Source organism: Sardina pilchardus, chromosome 5 (genome assembly GCF_963854185.1).
Source record: "Sardina pilchardus chromosome 5, fSarPil1.1, whole genome shotgun sequence".
NCBI lineage: Eukaryota > Metazoa > Chordata > Actinopteri > Clupeiformes > Clupeidae > Sardina > Sardina pilchardus.
The window spans coordinates 19168634-19185064 of record NC_084998.1 but is presented as its reverse complement, the minus strand read 5'-3'; the positions used below and the strand labels follow the sequence as shown (position 1 = coordinate 19185064).

The window sequence follows — 16431 nt, the reverse complement described above, 5'->3', positions numbered from 1 at the left end:
TTCACAACACAAAGTGAAATGTATTTCACTAAAAAGAAATAATTACGTAAAGCAAATTAACAGCACACAATATGCTAAACAAAACAGTATTTGTACTATACACATTTTTTTTAAAGATTAAAATATCTTATTTGCCAACACTGTAAAACATTATTCGTTGGACTCATCTTAACATGGTAAAGACATCTTGTTGCTTTAATTGAGTTAAGTTACAATCAATGTGAAGTGTCCAGTTTATGTGTAAACTTGCAGCTGCATGTTGGCAGAACTTAACTCAGTCAAAGCAACAAGATGACTTGACCTGCATTAGGATCATTCGTTTTGTTTGAGTGTGAGATGACGTATAGCAGGAGTCTTCAGTACTTTGGCCTTTTCACTGACACCCTGTGGAGAGAAAAGACGCATGAACAAAGCATGTAAATAACAAAACCTTTTCCAAACAAATCAAAGCCAGTGGAAAAACAAAATGATGTCTGACTTCAAAAGGTTATAAAAATTGAGTCATTGTTCCAATGACATTGACATTACAGGAGGAACCTGTTCAGTAATGGGCCAGCCTGGGTATGCGGCAACAACAGTACTTAAGCACAATGTGACTTCATTTGCCTGTTACCCTACTGACTGATGAACTAAAAAGAAACCAAACCAAAGTGGATCTACTGGTTGGTTCAGTGTCCTGTCTAAATCTCTGTGTGACTGATAATCCAGTGGGGTTCAAGTGTAGCATGGAACAAAACAAAAAACAAAACAAGACAAAGAAACAATAATGTCTAAGCTTACCCGTCAGCCTCCATTTTCTTTCTCTTCTCAATGATCTGCAAAATTAAACAATGACAAGGCAAGAAGAGTGAATCAAGATGCACTTGGCTATGGCCACATTGCAAGCCTAATACAAGTCAGATGATCAGATGAGACCATACTTACAGCACTGATCTTCTTCCACTGGCGGTCGAGCTCGGCCTTCTCGTTGGTCTCTTTGAAGCGACGAGTCTTTCTGCCCTCAGACATCTTGATGCCATACTGAAAGGCAGCCCTGGACGAGATAAAAAAAAAAAAAAAAAGACACATGTTGAATACAGATTTTCAAGAACATTTCTTGAATTATCTAAAACAAAAAGACAAGAAATATTATTTGCGCGCGTGTGTGTGTGTGTGTGTGTGTGTGTGTGTGGTGTTCCTGCTTATTGTGTGAAACACATACTTGGGGAGGGCTTCTTTGTTGTTCATGTAATCACTGTACTCTTCTTGTGTGTCAAAGTCCCAGCGACCCAGAGGACCCTTCTTGTTACCCTTTGTAGAGAAAAAAATTAAACTTTATCAGCACACAACAGTAGGGATAAAAAAACAACAACACATTAACCAGTTCATTTAGAAAAGTAAAATGGAGCATGATTATTTCAGTCTTCCAAGTATAGTAAAGATATGGTGTGATGATTTCTACACAATAGACAATGGACCATATGCCATTCAAACAAACCTGGTCCATTTTGCTGTAGTCCACTTCCTCATCACTGTCCACAGCCAAGTCATCCATACTAAAGGGACATACCAAATTCAGAATTTAACACTGATTAAATGTTTATGTGAGGTACAGGTCATATTAAAAGGTTAAGGGCTTCTTTCTGAATTTGTTTTTTTGTTTGTTTGTTTTGTTCTGCTCTATATTGCTTTTTCAGAGAATTGAGTGTCTGATGGTGAATTTGCAACAGGACAGCTCGTAGGAACTCACGTGGCTGGGTAGCACTCTGCGTAGCTGTTCGATGTTCCGAAGAAATCGCCGAGACTTTTCTTTTCATCGCGCCTTATTCCAGCAGTACAATGTAGTTAAGGACCTTATCGAAATATCTCCAGGCCAAAGAAAACATGTACAGCGAGAGAGACAGGCCAGAAATAACACAGATCAGGTGCAAAACAACACACCCTGCTAGAATGCGCGGTCACCGATGACAAGCTGATTGCAGTAGCTATGTTCACCCTTTGACATGCAGACACTAGTTAGGCAGGTTGGGCTGGCGTGAGTCGGTGTGTGTGTGTGTGTGTCTCTCAGGTGAGGTGATAAAGGATATGTCTCTTGGCCTGGCCATGGATCTCCAGCGGCGCCGGCAAACTTCTCATTAATCAACTTGAGCTGGTCCTTCACTGACCCTGGACCTGTGGGAATCAGGACACAGAGATGGAGACTGAGTGGACACAATGACACAACAAACAAATACTATAACTGAGTGGGAGACACACACACACACACAGACACACAGACACACATCAGAAGGAGGAAGGAAAAAAGGGTATTTACCTTTCTCAATATCAATTGCCTGAGGAGAAGAAATTGAAGGAAATAGTCCGTTAGGTCAGTGTGATATTCCATTAGGTGTGTATGAATGTATGCGTAATGAATTCATACATGCGCCTCCATTTTTTCCCCACTCAACGCTCACCTCATCATCCGCTCGAGGTTTCTCAAAGTAACTGTGCCGTCTCTTCTCCTCCTCTCGGTCCCTCTCGCGCTCCCTCTCCCGGTCTCTCTCCCTCTCTCTCTCCCTCTCCTTCTCTCGGTAGCGCTCCTTCTCTTTGTCGCGGCTGACCTTTGTGGAGGTGGACGGAGCGTAGTCTCCGATGTCCTCAAATATGCTGCGGGACAATTGGATTAAAGTGTGAGCGTTCACTCCTGAAGCCTTCTTGGAATTGGTGAAAATAAGCAAACAGTTTTTTTTTTTTCGTTTTTGTTTACAGCATATGCCACACTGTTTTGATAAACCTTCAATTACAAACCCTATGTCTGCTTCGGGTGCCTTCTTCTCATCAAGCTTCACTGAAAAGGAGAGAGAAATTTCAGAAATATTAAATCCATGCTATATCTGTCAATCGAACCTTGCATTCCTTTAACAACACGTGCTGCAGTGCCAACGCTACACAGACTCACCCTTGTCTTTCTTCTTGAGTTTCTTGTTACGAGTGCCCTGCCTCAGGTAGGACAGGATCTGGGTCAGCTTACTGATGACGATGTCATTGGTGGTGAGGGTGGTCTGGGCCTGTGGGGAGAGAAGGCCTCAGAATTACACAAGGACACTCCGGTGACTGCACACACAGACCCCTCACCCTGTTTCACAACGTTAACCAAAGTGACACCCAAATTGGGGCCGCATACAGATGAGCATGTAGGAGGGATATGAGAGATAACAGACCAGTACTAGTGAAATAAGTTATGTGAATAGACACAGACACACAGACACACAGACACACACACACAGACACACACACACACGCACACTTTGTTTTATGTATGGGGAGGGGTTTGCTATGTTTGTTACTGGCATGTCGCTAGGGTAGTTGTTGTGGAGGTTACTATGGTGTTGACCAGGCCTTCACTCACCTCCATGGTGGGGCAGTCAGCTTTGCTGCGGATGAGGGTGGTGGGGATGTCTGTGTCTGCGTACTCATCCTCCAGATCCACCACGTAGGCCATGCGGCCTGGCAGGAAAAGCTCGTTCCTCTCCATCTGTCGCCCTTTGAACACGATGCGGTAGATGTTTCTTCCTGTAAAATGGACGTGAAATAGTAGGATATAAGTAACGCTCTGTTCTTGATGTTCCAGATAAGATGCTGTGTTACATGACACTATGCGGTAATGTATCTTCATTCTTCAGAAGTGAATGACAGCACCGGAATTCATTTGACATAATCTACAGACAGACACTTACCAAGGCGAGTCTTAAACTCAATTTTCTGCTCAGGGTCTTCATCTTTTCTGTGGACAAGAGACATTTTCTTTAAACACTTAAAAGAAAAGCTGATTACTTGTGTGTCAATTGCCCAGAAAACCAAATTAACCCCTGTAGGATATGGTCATTCTTACTTGACTTCCTTCTGTACTTTTTCTATCATGTCCTCTTCTTCTCTCTCCTTGCTAGTGATCTCAGCTCGCACCTGAGAGTGGCCAAAAAAAAAGGTTTTCACTATAAAACAGTTGAGAAGATGAAGATAGAAGCACATACAAGAAAAAGTTCTGCTGCATAAACTGACAATTACTTCAAACCATAGATTTCAGAAACTGACCTTTTGCAACAGGGCAAAATCCAACCCTTTCACCAAGTGAGTATGCTCCATGTCACCACCCAAGAACTTGGACTCCTGAATCAACTGACGCCTCTTCTCTGCAGCCGATTTATCCCTGGTAATCAATTGTGACAGAGCGGAGACAGATCAACATTACTGTACAAACAACGCAACAGCTTGATTGAACATCCCACAAGCATATTGAGCCCCTCACAAATCAAACAGTATAATGGGTATTCACTGAATACCACATCCACCTTCAGTCTTTTATGCTTTCTTGTTAATTATTCTTTATTGTTAAATGACTGTATCTTGATTTATGCTTTCTTTTTGTGTTTTATTATCTTTTTTATTATCATTTTACTCTTTGCCCATCTATGCTTTTATCTGCTATTGTTGTTTGGCTTTTGTTTATGTACAGCACATTGAATGACCTCTGTGTATAAAATGCGCTATATAAATAAACTTGACTTAACAATCATATTAGCATTTCGGATATTAAAAAGTGAAAGTGCCAGAGTGACGGCAGGAGACACTCACGCCTCTGCCGTGGGGCCCACAGCTCTGTAGTTGGCCGTGGTGCTGATGAGCTCCGTCTCCTCGTAGTCCTTGTTGACACCGTCGCGTCTCTCGCGGGCTCGGTCACGGTACTTCTCCGCGAGCTCACGCTCCCTCTCCATCTCTTGCTGACGCAACTTGGCATAGTAACTGAGAAGGAGGGCATAGAAAATGTCAATTCAAAAACCACCAACTAAAACTCTAATGTTAGAGAAATTATTATCTTATTACTTCTATAAAACAGGGTTACTAGATTGACAGAACCATCTTAAATCCAAACCTTTTCTTCTTCCGCCTACGTGCAGCAGGGTCCTCATCTTCATTATACTCCCGTGGCATTCTGGGTGAAGAAATCATATTAAGTGGCAAAGAGGGGAATGCAATCTGATCTCAAATTTACATTACAGTTCACAAATACTACACTCAAACCCTGCAGGGGTCACACTTCTGCTCCCCTGACATGCTTGACTGATCAAGATCGAGCATGTGTGTGTGTGTGTGTGTGTGTGTGTGTGTGTGTGTGTGTTTGTGTGTTTGTGTGTTTGTGTGTTTGTGTGTGTGTGTGTGTGTGTGTGTGTGTGTCACTGTCACATATCACATATGCGTGCATCCACAAAGACACTCACTCATGATGTCTGGACTTTGATGATGGTGGAGCTGAGGAAGGTGTAGCTCGAGGGGTCATCAAAAGCTTTCTGAAGTCTTCATTGGTCAGCTTGGACCTATGGGTTTGAGAAGGATGACTGGTTATTTTCAAGAGTACGGATAATGCAACATCAGATATTCTGTATTACTGTATACAATTCTACAACTATTTGGTTACTTATTTTCATAATGCAAATGCAACCAAGTAGAGAATCACAATATTTAAGAAACTGTGAAGAAAAGCCTTTGAGGCCATAACAGTGTGCTGTACATCTTATGGCTGCCTCAGCACAACCGCATGAACAATAAATCAAAAGTACCATTGTATGGCATTACAAACAACAATCACACTCACTGATTTGCTGACCGATGATCCTCCACCTCATGGCCGTCAGGTGCCAAGGGATTTGAGTAGAGCTCAGCTGTAGAAAGAATAGTGCTCATGGTTATACAGTTCTTCTATGATCAGGTTGTTTACTTCAAGTGAGCATTGACAGGCATAACAGGCGCCTCCACTAGTTTAGTGACGGTATTAAACTATCTTACAATACGCCTTATTATGACTTTCAACAATCAGTAACACGGGCGCATGCCAAGCAATTTACAGTTTACTTCCAAAGACGTATAACGGTGTGTGAAGCAAGCTAGTTAGCAACCATTACATGAATACGAGCTTTAAGATCAACATTATACCAACAGAACGTCTATAGGCCACAATAACACGTGGTGAAATATGACGTGTAGATTAATATAATGGGAAAAAACTTGTACAAATATGCCTATGTGTGTGTGTATTCCCAGTTATCGAGCAACCTAGCTAGATAGCTAATATTCACATGCTAGCAGGTTTCTGCAACAACTGCGACACAACATTACTTACTCTCTGGCATTTTGAGGCTTTAGGACGCCAAATGTATGATTAATTGAAGTATTCAGACAGTCCTCTGTGGTGTGTATTCTGTTTTCAGACAGAAAATAGGGGAAATATGCGCACAGTAGCCGGGCTAGCTACTCTGAGTCTGTAGCAAACAAAGTAGTAAAATACGGAAGTACCCTATTTCAGGTGATATTTCATGGCTTGAGAGAAAAAGGCTAATGGTACAATTGCTGCCGCCTACCGGACTGGAGAAGAATCGTTGAGGTTGGCCAAGCTGCAGAGATCACTTTTGACTCAGAGCCTAAGCAAGCATTATAGCCTACATTTTTGAAGGTATCATCAACAATTGTGTTGGAGAAAATGTGAGAGTGAAATGAATGGCAGAAGAACATTCTCACAATGTCTTGCTGCAGTAAATTGTATTACACAGCCTAGATTATCTAAATTCCTTATGCCGAAATGTGTGGCATTAGTTGAAGCACATTATACCTCAATTGTTCTAGGGAATTATCCAACAGATGAATCCATAAGATTAATAATTTGATATGATTGAATCTTTTCTCCCATATTGCATTTTAGCACAAGTTGGTCAGTGGTTTCTTGCAATGGTCAATAATATGCACATTTAGTCTGAGTGACCACCCAAAACTCCAAAACGGAGTGCCCTGTTCAGTAATACATGATTATGTGTCCTCTCATTCTTTATTAATACCATTGAGCTGGACACACATCTTTGTTCCTCATTCTCTCTCATTTACCAGTTAGGGCTTCGACATATTTATGGGCCTGTTTGTCCAGATGATCTAAACCACCCCTAGCAGCAGGTACTCATTGAAAAAACTAGGAAAATGTATATGAACAGGATGTTTTTGTTTGTTTGTTTGTTTACAGAACATGACAGACAAAGCAGAACTTTGCTGTGAAGACGTATATGAATGTACCTTATTACTGCTGTTTTTCAAGAGATGAGAATATTCTAGCCTGTAAATTTCCCCTTCTCCCCTTTGCTGAAATTACCTTGCTGTCAGTGGAAAGGGCTCTTGGAAGAGCCAACAGAATAACAGGCAGGCACAACAGTTGGATTAAATGTAATTTATCTGGCCTCTTCCAGCAGCTGGAGACAGACTGGATGCATAAGCATCCAGAACCAACAATTTAGGTGAAGCATCCGTTTATTTGGTTTATTTTGAATAACAAACTAGTCATTCCCAGCTGTTATTCCAAAACGTTTTCAAACACAAGGACAGGGGTCAAACAGAAAATTCAAGTGTTATGAGCGAGATGGGCAGGAAATGGTCAGAGCCAGTAAGTGACATCTGTGATTTGTAATAAGACTTCAAAACCTGCAACCATGAACGCTTGGAAACTGAGCATAATACTTTTTTTTATTAGAACATACTGGGCTTTGGCGACAGGCCAAAGTAGTTTTTTAGCAGAGCTTTGGTGACATTTCTTCACAGTACGTCACACCACTAGATGGCAGTAATCTGCCTAAAACCAGTTAGCTAATCGCTACGAGGGAAAGAAAAGAAGTGAAAACAGCCAATCAGACAGGGGCGCGCGGAAATAAACAGGAAAACTCGACCAATGCAGTTTGATCGCCTGATTTGTACTAGCCTTTTGAATCTTTATTCGAGATAATTTAGCCCTTTCTGCAGCTTTGCAGCAAGACATTAAACTATGACAAGCTAACTCGATATTATCAAAGGTGTCTTGTACTTTGTTAACGCCTTTTACCCACAATTAAACCACCTAACGCTGGTACAATATGGCATCGTCGTCTTCACACCTACAGAAAACTGAAAAAGAGAATAGCCTTCATGAGAAAGGTGAGCCTATGATTATTTAATTCTATGGTTTCAAATAAATAACGCGACAGCTAGAATAACGCTTCAATATATTTCTCGCTCAAACAAATGCTATTTTTCTTCTCAAGCTCTGAAAGCATTCCCTTCTTCTGATTTGACGGAGGACGACCTCATCCAAAATCCTCAGTTTTGCAAGCTTCTGGCCAAACTGTCAACACATGTGGACAACTCTGGCCTCACTGAGACTATTCGGAAAGAACTGGAAAAGGCATAGTGCTGTGTTTTCTAAGCAGTCCATAACTCAGTTATATGTAAAGTCTTTATTTATGTAGCCTACTCAATAAATACGTTTAACTTATTTAATGTACTGATAAGTAGCATACTGTTATCCTTCACGTATGATAGTACATTTGATTTCCATTCCAATTACATAAGTGTTCTTAGGATAAAGTAAGTGTTTTAACATCACTGCTATTTACACATTTAAGGCGGAAGAGGAGCTTCAGGCTGAGACAAGAAAGTGGATGAGGCCTATGATTATTCATCAGTTACTGGAGGAGATGGTTCAGGAGTACATAGTCGGAAAGCATCGATCCACAGCTACGCCAGGGAATGACAAGGTACACAGGGATTCAAGGGGTTGAATGTGATTGTTGACGCTTATGACAAAGCAGCAGAGCAACTGATACAGCTGAGTTATTGTCCAGTGTTTGATATCAACCTCCTGGTTATTTGAGTCAGTGGTGGTCCTGCATGGCAAATCTTCAAATCACAGATCGATGTCTGATTATTCCCTCAATCATATGCCTGCATGCTGTTGCTGATTCAATGTGCATGCTTTATTGTTGTTCATATGAATGGTCTATTTGCAGTTTTACACAACACTAGAGCAGTGCTTACTGGCTGCCAAATGTGACGTGCAGTTGGGTCTGAGTGAGGGCCCGTCCTCTGTCCTGGAGATCTCTGCCGACCACTTAGAAAGAGTCATGCCTTCGGAGCAGGTTGGTCTGTGCCATTACTTCGATGCTTGTGGTGGATTTGATTTGTGGATTTGCTTTTTGAATGGTGTGTAGCCATTATGCATGAATTTGATTTATTTCGTCTTCCTTTATCTGGTCCTCACGGAGGAATAAGAGTGTATCTAAATGATTAGTGAAGTAAACTCTGTCCTCTGTCTACTGCCTTTGTTTTCCATAGGGGAAATGCCTTCACTTCCTCACAATTATAATGTTCCCTCAATTCGTCATTGTGAATTTGGACATTGAATTTGGGCTGCGACTATGTTGCCTACTTACTTTAATAGCAGGAAATTTCAAGTTGTTTTTTTTTCCTTCCATAAGGATATACAAGATATGAAAGAAAGACTGCCAAAGGAGCTTGAGAAACATCTTAAAAGGAAGGCTTTTAGCATCCTAACCTATATCCAGCCTGAATCAGGTACTTGATTTTATTCTCTGTAGCACTTATTGAAATTGATGTGGGATCTCATTCACTTCCCTCTAAAGTATTTCCCTATTTGATTTCAATGTATGTTTTTTATGTTTATTTCCCCTGGTGACTAGTTTGTTTCACATGCTTGTACTACACATGCATCATATTCAGTGTAAACCTGGTAAACTGCCCTAACCTAGTTTCGAGATGTACACCTTCGTTTCACTTTGTGAAAAGAGTCTGATATCTCACAATGGGGAAACATTTAAACTCTAACATCGTAATAGGCATAGACTTTGTAACCTTTACAAGCTGACAATATACTGCATTGGTAGCCAGGAAAGAATTTATTAAGGCCTGCCTTCGCCGTACGTACATAAATTTACAAATTCTTCTGACAGCAATTCTTTTATATTGGCAAACATTGCTATTACCGTGTGCCACAGACTATTTTGATTTCGAAACTAGCATCAACTCTCGTTGCTGATTGACCTGACACCCTGGACGTCCGAGGGAAACATTAGTGTATTGTCAGATGCCAGAAATGAGATACTAGGCAGTGAAATGAAAATGAACGGAGATACTAGGCAGGTGGGCCAAGCTAATACTGCTCCTCAGATTTCCTTAAAAAATATCTGTTTAAAAAATAAAATAAAAAACAATACAAGAAAAATCCATAAAGTCATGCAGGCCTAAAGAAAACCAATAAGACGATACAGTAATGTGAATAAAATCAATACAATTACCAAACTTACACAAAACTAAGAGAGACTTACAATTGGACACTAGCTTGGCTGACATGATTTCCTCTCGTACTGTAGATCTTTGCAAAGCCTCGGGGGCCTGAAACTAGCTGTTCTATCCCCTTCAATCTTGAGACAGGCTTGAACAGCTAAAAAAAACACCACTAGATGACTTCAATGTACGTGTAGATGTATAACGCACTAAGTAAGAGAGAGACCATGTAGAGTTTTATAGGTAATTAGATGAATAATTACATGCATTTTAAAACGTACTGGGGGCCAGTGAACCTTCAGCCGTGCTGTTAATAATTAATAACATTATTGACGTATGTTGAAAATAATAAATATGAATTTGTGTGTGTGTGTGTGTGTGTGTGTGTGTGTGTGTGTGTGTGTGTGTGTGTGTGTGTGTGTGTGTGTGTGTGTGTGTGTGTGTGTGTGTGTGTGTGTGTGTGTGTGTGTGTGTGTGTGTGTGTGTGTGTGTGTGTGTGTGTGTGTGTGTGTGTGTGTGTGTGTGTGTGTGTGTGTGTGTGTGTGTGTGTGTGTGTGTGTGTGTGTGTGTGTCTATAGAAAAGGACAGTGATGGTCTAAAGTTGGAAAAGTTCAACCATCTCCCTGAACTGCTGAAGGAAGAGATTGACAGAACTGAGCATTTACGAGACGAAAATGCAGAGATGGCCTTCAAATTGACGCGGGAAACTCACAGCTATCTCAATGTATGTCAGCGTTTCAATACAATCAGTTACAGTACTGTTCTGCGGTATTACACTCTATCAACATAAAATAACCATATGGAGTTGTTTAAGTAAATGCGCTCAATATACTTCATATTAAACCTTGAAGGAGAATGTAAAATATATGAGAGAATGAATCTGCTGGTAAGTCACAGCACTACAGAACTCTGTCCCTAATACAGCTTATTGATTACATGCAGTGCCACAGTAGAATGTAGCCATTAAACTATTCGACAGCGAGCTGCCAGAACAGCTCTGGGGGATGGCCATGTTTACTTGAATTTCTGGCTTTGCCAAGATATTTCCTCTTGCATCTATTAAGGAAGCTGAACAGTTCCATTAATCATCTGTGAACTGTGTTTGTGAATTTCTCAAAGTGTATTGTTCCACACACACACAAAACATTTTCAATGTTATTTAAAAATGATTTTGATACACGCTATGGGTAGTGATATGTAGGGGACCACACATCACTGTCAGTGTTTTGCCAGTCATTGTCACTGTTTTGCTGATATTCGTGCAAATCTAGAAGAAAATGTCTTAGGGGAAGGTTGCGCCGATTTGAATCCCTCTCTTAATCAGAATCAGATTAAAATGTCATGATGCATTAGTGTGTCTCAGTTTTGGTATTGAGGATCACTGATGTTTTGGCCACCATCCCAGGACTTATTGGAGCACATGAAGCTTCTACAGACTTTGCTTCTGGAGAACCGATTAAAAGTTCAGACAAAGTTGGACAGGAAGAAGTTGGAATACCTTGAAGCCAAATGTCAACTTGGTGTGCAGAAGATAAGGTTGGTGTACACTTTTGGATTCGCATTGACTGATGAAATATGATGAACATGTCATCTTTACTAAATGTACTATTGTCTCTTCTTCAGGGTTGAGATGTTGGATATACAGCTGGACACGTACACAGCAAGCAAAATATCTACACATAAAAAAATCAGGTGAGTTCTGCAGCACTTAACTGAGCTTTTAAAAACAGTATTACAAAGGCCTACATACATTTTTCAGTGGATCCAGTATATGATAGTTATACAACAAAGATGTAGAATGCAAGCTTTATTTTCATTCCTTTGATTAATTTGGTCCTCTGTCATCCTGTCCTCAACTTGATAGACCATGAAACACTTGGAAAAAACAGTATAGAATCTCAGCTCCTCCACATGTGGCTTAGACACTCTGCCTACAAATTTTCTTCAAAACTGTTTTTCACCTTATAGCCTCAGATGTCCTTCACATTGTAAATACATCACTGCTGTCTGGCACTTTTCCTAAGTCACTAAAAACAGCTGTTGTAAAGCCACTGCTCAAGAAGAATAACCTGGATGCCTCCATGTTAAACAATTACAGGCCCATATCCAATCTACCTTTTATTGGCCAAATTATTGAAAAAGTAGTCTTTAATCAACTAACCACCTTCCTAACATCAAATGGGTATTTTGATTACTTTCAGTCTGGTTTTCGGGCAAATCACAGCACTGAAACAGCTCTCATTAAGGTTTTCAATGACATACGTCTCAACACAGATTCTGGTAAAACATCAGTCCTAGTGCTACTGGACCTTAGCGCAGCATTTGACACTGTTGATCACAATATTTTACTACACAGACTAGAACACTGGGTTGGATTTACAGGCATAGTTATCAACTGGCTCAAATCATACAAGAGAGGAGCTTCTTTGTTGCCATCGGCAACTGTAACTCAACACCAACATCCTTGACTTGTGGTGTTCCCCAAGGGTCGATCTTGGGGCCACTATTATTGAACCTCTATATGCTCCCACTTGGACAAATCATCCAAAATAATTTGATTCATATCATAGCTATGCAGATGACACACAAATCTACTTAGCTCTGTCGCCGAACGACTATGGTCCCCTTGATTCTCTATGTCGGTGTATAGAACAAATCAACACTTGGATGGCTCAAAATTTTCTTCAACTGAACAAAGAAAAAACTGAATAATTGTATTTGGTAAAAAGGAGGAAAGAATTAAGGTTGCCACTCTCCTTGTCACAAAAGGATTGAAAGCAAAGGATGCTGTTAAATTATTGTATTAATGTGTGTATTAATCGAAAGTGATCTAAATTTCAACAGCCACAACTAAATCAGCTTTTTATCACCTCAAAAATATTGCCAAACTGAGAGGGCTAATGTCAAAACATGACTCAGAAAAACTCATGCATTTATCTCTAGCTGGGTTGATTATTGCAATGGATTTTCCACAGGCCTTCCTAAAGAGACTGTCAAACAGCTTCAGATGATTCAGAATGCAGCAGCTAGGGTTCTCACAAAAACAAAAAGATCTGAGCACATTACTCCAACTCTTAAATCTCTGCACTGGCTTCCAGTAAGTCACATAATTGACTTTAAAGCACTACTACTTGTTTATAAATCAGCAAATGGAGCAGTACCTAAATACCTATCAGACATGTTTCAGCAGTACACACCTTCTCGTCCTCTCAGGTCTCAGGAGAAAACCCTCTTAGTAAAACGTGCTGTTAGAACTAAACATGGCAAAGCAACTTTTAGCTGCTATGCGGCTCAGCTCTGAAACCAACTTTCTGATGACATTAAGAAGGCCCCAACTGCAGCCTGTTTTAAATCTAGACTTAAGACCAAATTGTTCTCAGGTGCTTTCTGCTAACTGTCTTTTAATTATTCCACCTTTTATGTAAATTATTCTTTATTGGTTTTATCTTGATTTATTCTTTTTTTTTTATTTTCTATTATGATATTTTTAGTATCATTATTATTATTACTATTACTCTTTGCCCATCTATGCTTTTATCTGCTATTACTGTTTGGTTTTTGTTTTTATTTTATTTATGTAAAGCACAATGAATGACCTCTGTGTATGAAATGTGCAATATAAATAAACTTGACTTGACTTGCACAGAGAGCATCTGGAAACGGAGTTGACAGCCACTCAGAAGGAGAAGCAGGCTGCTGAGAGCAAACTGGCTTCATATGAGATGTTTGGTCAAGAGTTCAAAGACCTGGCGGAGGAATATGCTCGACTTCAGGTTGAAATTGAAGCCAAAAGGTTGGCTATCGATTCCTTGAACAAAATAGAAGTTAAATGATTTTAGTCCAAATACAGCACTTTTGACAATTTTTGTTGGTTTCATATAAAAAGATATAACACCTGGTGAAATATGTGTTCAATTGCATACATGTTATTGGTTTAATTTGTACAAATGTTTGTGATTACTGACACACAATAGTATTAAATAATAAAACTGTGTTTTATGATCACAATTGTGGACTCGGGCAGTCTTTACTAAGGTAAGCCTTCAGAGGCTGCTGATGGAAGATGGATTTCCAATGTCAGGTCAAGGTAAGGCAATCCCAGTTCTAGACATAACTGTGCCAGCAGAGACAAGTCTACATCCTGTGAATTTCTCACACAGCCTGCTGGCTGAGAGACCGGTAAAAATGTCTACACATCAAAGACAATAGGTTTCTATATAGATTTCTATATCTTTTGAGTAAAAGAACATCTGGGACTTGACTTTTCCAACAATTTCTCATCTCGTTTTTTGATTGGTCTATTTGTTTGTCATTCAAACGCGATATCATTGGCTACTGATCACATACGTCATTGGGGGCTGTCTGTTTAGAAAAGTCGACATCATGGCGGCCGCTGTTGTGAGAGGAATTGGCTCTAACCTTGCAAGAAACCTTCGTGAAATTCGCGTACATTTGTGTCAGACGTCCGTAGCTAGTCAAGGAGCCAGGTACCGTACTCAATTTGTTACTGTTATGTGCCAATTCTATGCTCCAAATCCTATGTTAAGCCAGCCGGACAGGGTTATCTTGCTAGATAGCTAACGTTAATGTTAGCTGGCTGAAGCACGTCCTCAAGGTTTCCAGTCAGTCAATCATTTGCTGTTGATTGGAGTATGTCAGCAGTGAGACATTTGTGCAGGAATGGTTGTGGTTATTGCAACCAGAAGTGACTTCTTTTGACGCTTGATTGTGTGAACCCCAAGTAAAAGGAAACGCTTGCTTGGTACACGTTAACGTTAGCTGCATTCAACATAGCCAGCTCGTTATACTTACTATACATTGTATACAATCTATGGGTTACACTGTTCATCTGGCTGCAAAAAAAGTAACGTATCTGTCGCCTACCACATGCATAATTCATTTGACATTTGTTGGTCCTTGTGGGTTGCAGAGATTTTGTGGAGCAACACTATGTGACCCTCAAGAAGGCCAATCCTGACTTCCCCATCCTGGTCAGAGAGTGTTCGGGTGTCCAGCCCAGGCTGTGGGCACGCTACGGTGAGACATTCGTCTTTCCTGAAGTCTGTGTTTAGAATGCATCATATAGGGAGGGATACGAACATAGTGCATTTTTAGGAATTAAATTAGTCCGTTAAGTTGTCTTACACAGTTCATTTAAATATTAAAAAGGGCAATTAACACATGCTGATAAAATGGCTATCTTCAAATTTAAAGTGACCAAGCCTCAATTAGTAGGTGGTATATTGGTGACGTGGGACACTCGTTTTTGTTGCTAAACAAACCAGTTAGGGAAGAGGATGACATTACCCAATGTAAATGATTGTTAAAGACCTCATACTACATATACTGATTACTGATCATCTGATCACATTTGATTGTCTACATCAAGTAATACGATTGATCCCAACGTAAGATGTCAAAAGAAAAAATGTCAAAAGATCCTAAGTGTATCTGCTAGAAAAGATGTAAGCTGATTATAACCACAAAAGTATGGATAAATGAGTCTGCAGTAATTAAATGTATGTAACTTTATTTACACAATGTGTGGTCATAGTGACATTTTTGCCCCTTGATTTGATGTCCCACTTGAACAATAATTAGCTGTCCCACTTTACCAATTCTCATACTGCTCATACTTATTATTTTAATTCTATTTTATTGACCTGTGACACATTGTTTTGTCCTGTCTTGCAGATTTTGGCAAAGAAAGTAGTGTTGCTCTTGACAACATGAGCGCCGATCAAGTGGCAAAAGCAATCGAAACAGTTGCCAATGCAAAACCGTAATGGCCACCAATTTGAATCATTGGAAGAAGCCTGGGTCTGTCTTATTGTAAAATGTGTATTGTAAGCTCTCAAATATGATTAAAGATAAAACAAGTTTATTTAAATATACAACTGTCACTACGCCTCTTCTGATACTTTTCCTCTTATCATCATCATGGAATTCAATTTGAGATTAATTTATTTTGAGGTTTTGATTAGCTTCTGAATATTTGCAACTGGTTGATTAACGTTTAAATCCGATTTGGACAGTCAGAAATGGTTATGTCATGTAGTTGATGTGTAATTTCAATTAAATAGAATTTAGAAGTTGCATAAGCCCAATATATTGCTTTTATGGACTGTTGGTAGACCTATGTAGTTTTAGTGTTTAAACGTTTTTTAAGACCTTTTGCGACATGTACTGATAAAGTAAAATAACTCAGAAATTTGAACTATTGGTTATGAAGGAATATCTCACTAAAAATGTGTTTTAATTTTTTATGCATGATGAATTATTTTGTCCTGAAGTTTGGTGGACATAGAATAAGATGGGAGATGT

At 39.8% G+C, this 16431-nt stretch overlaps 3 protein-coding genes across 3 annotated transcripts; 2 read left to right on the top strand and 1 right to left on the bottom strand.

Annotated features, from left to right (window-relative positions):
* Nucleotides 1-59: 59 nt before the first annotated feature.
* On the bottom strand, nt 60-6286 carry ik (IK cytokine). Its single transcript, XM_062536816.1, has 20 exons — nt 6137-6286; nt 5612-5678; nt 5238-5333; nt 4892-4951; nt 4594-4761; nt 4054-4168; nt 3854-3924; nt 3699-3745; nt 3371-3534; nt 2921-3029; nt 2770-2809; nt 2436-2628; nt 2294-2312; nt 2069-2151; nt 1730-1815; nt 1478-1535; nt 1202-1290; nt 925-1033; nt 781-815; nt 60-384 (listed from the first exon to the last, which is right to left on the bottom strand). Exons 1-20 carry the CDS (start codon nt 6144-6146, stop codon nt 357-359), a joined length of 1647 nt encoding a protein of 548 aa, XP_062392800.1. The 5' UTR covers nt 6147-6286; the 3' UTR covers nt 60-356.
* A 1415-nt stretch (nt 6287-7701) lies between these two features.
* Nucleotides 7702-14109, top strand: haus4 (HAUS augmin-like complex, subunit 4). The gene is made up of 9 exons (XM_062535658.1): nt 7702-7962; nt 8070-8209; nt 8430-8561; nt 8814-8942; nt 9282-9378; nt 10686-10831; nt 11513-11643; nt 11731-11799; nt 13754-14109. Exons 1-9 carry the CDS (start codon nt 7902-7904, stop codon nt 13938-13940), a joined length of 1092 nt encoding a protein of 363 aa, XP_062391642.1. The 5' UTR covers nt 7702-7901; the 3' UTR covers nt 13941-14109.
* Nucleotides 14110-14459: 350 nt separating this feature from the next.
* ndufa2 (NADH:ubiquinone oxidoreductase subunit A2) lies at nt 14460-16010 on the top strand. Its single transcript, XM_062535657.1, has 3 exons — nt 14460-14594; nt 15038-15144; nt 15802-16010. Exons 1-3 carry the CDS (start codon nt 14491-14493, stop codon nt 15891-15893), a joined length of 303 nt encoding a protein of 100 aa, XP_062391641.1. The 5' UTR covers nt 14460-14490; the 3' UTR covers nt 15894-16010.
* The last annotated feature ends 421 nt before the right edge of the window (nt 16011-16431 follow it).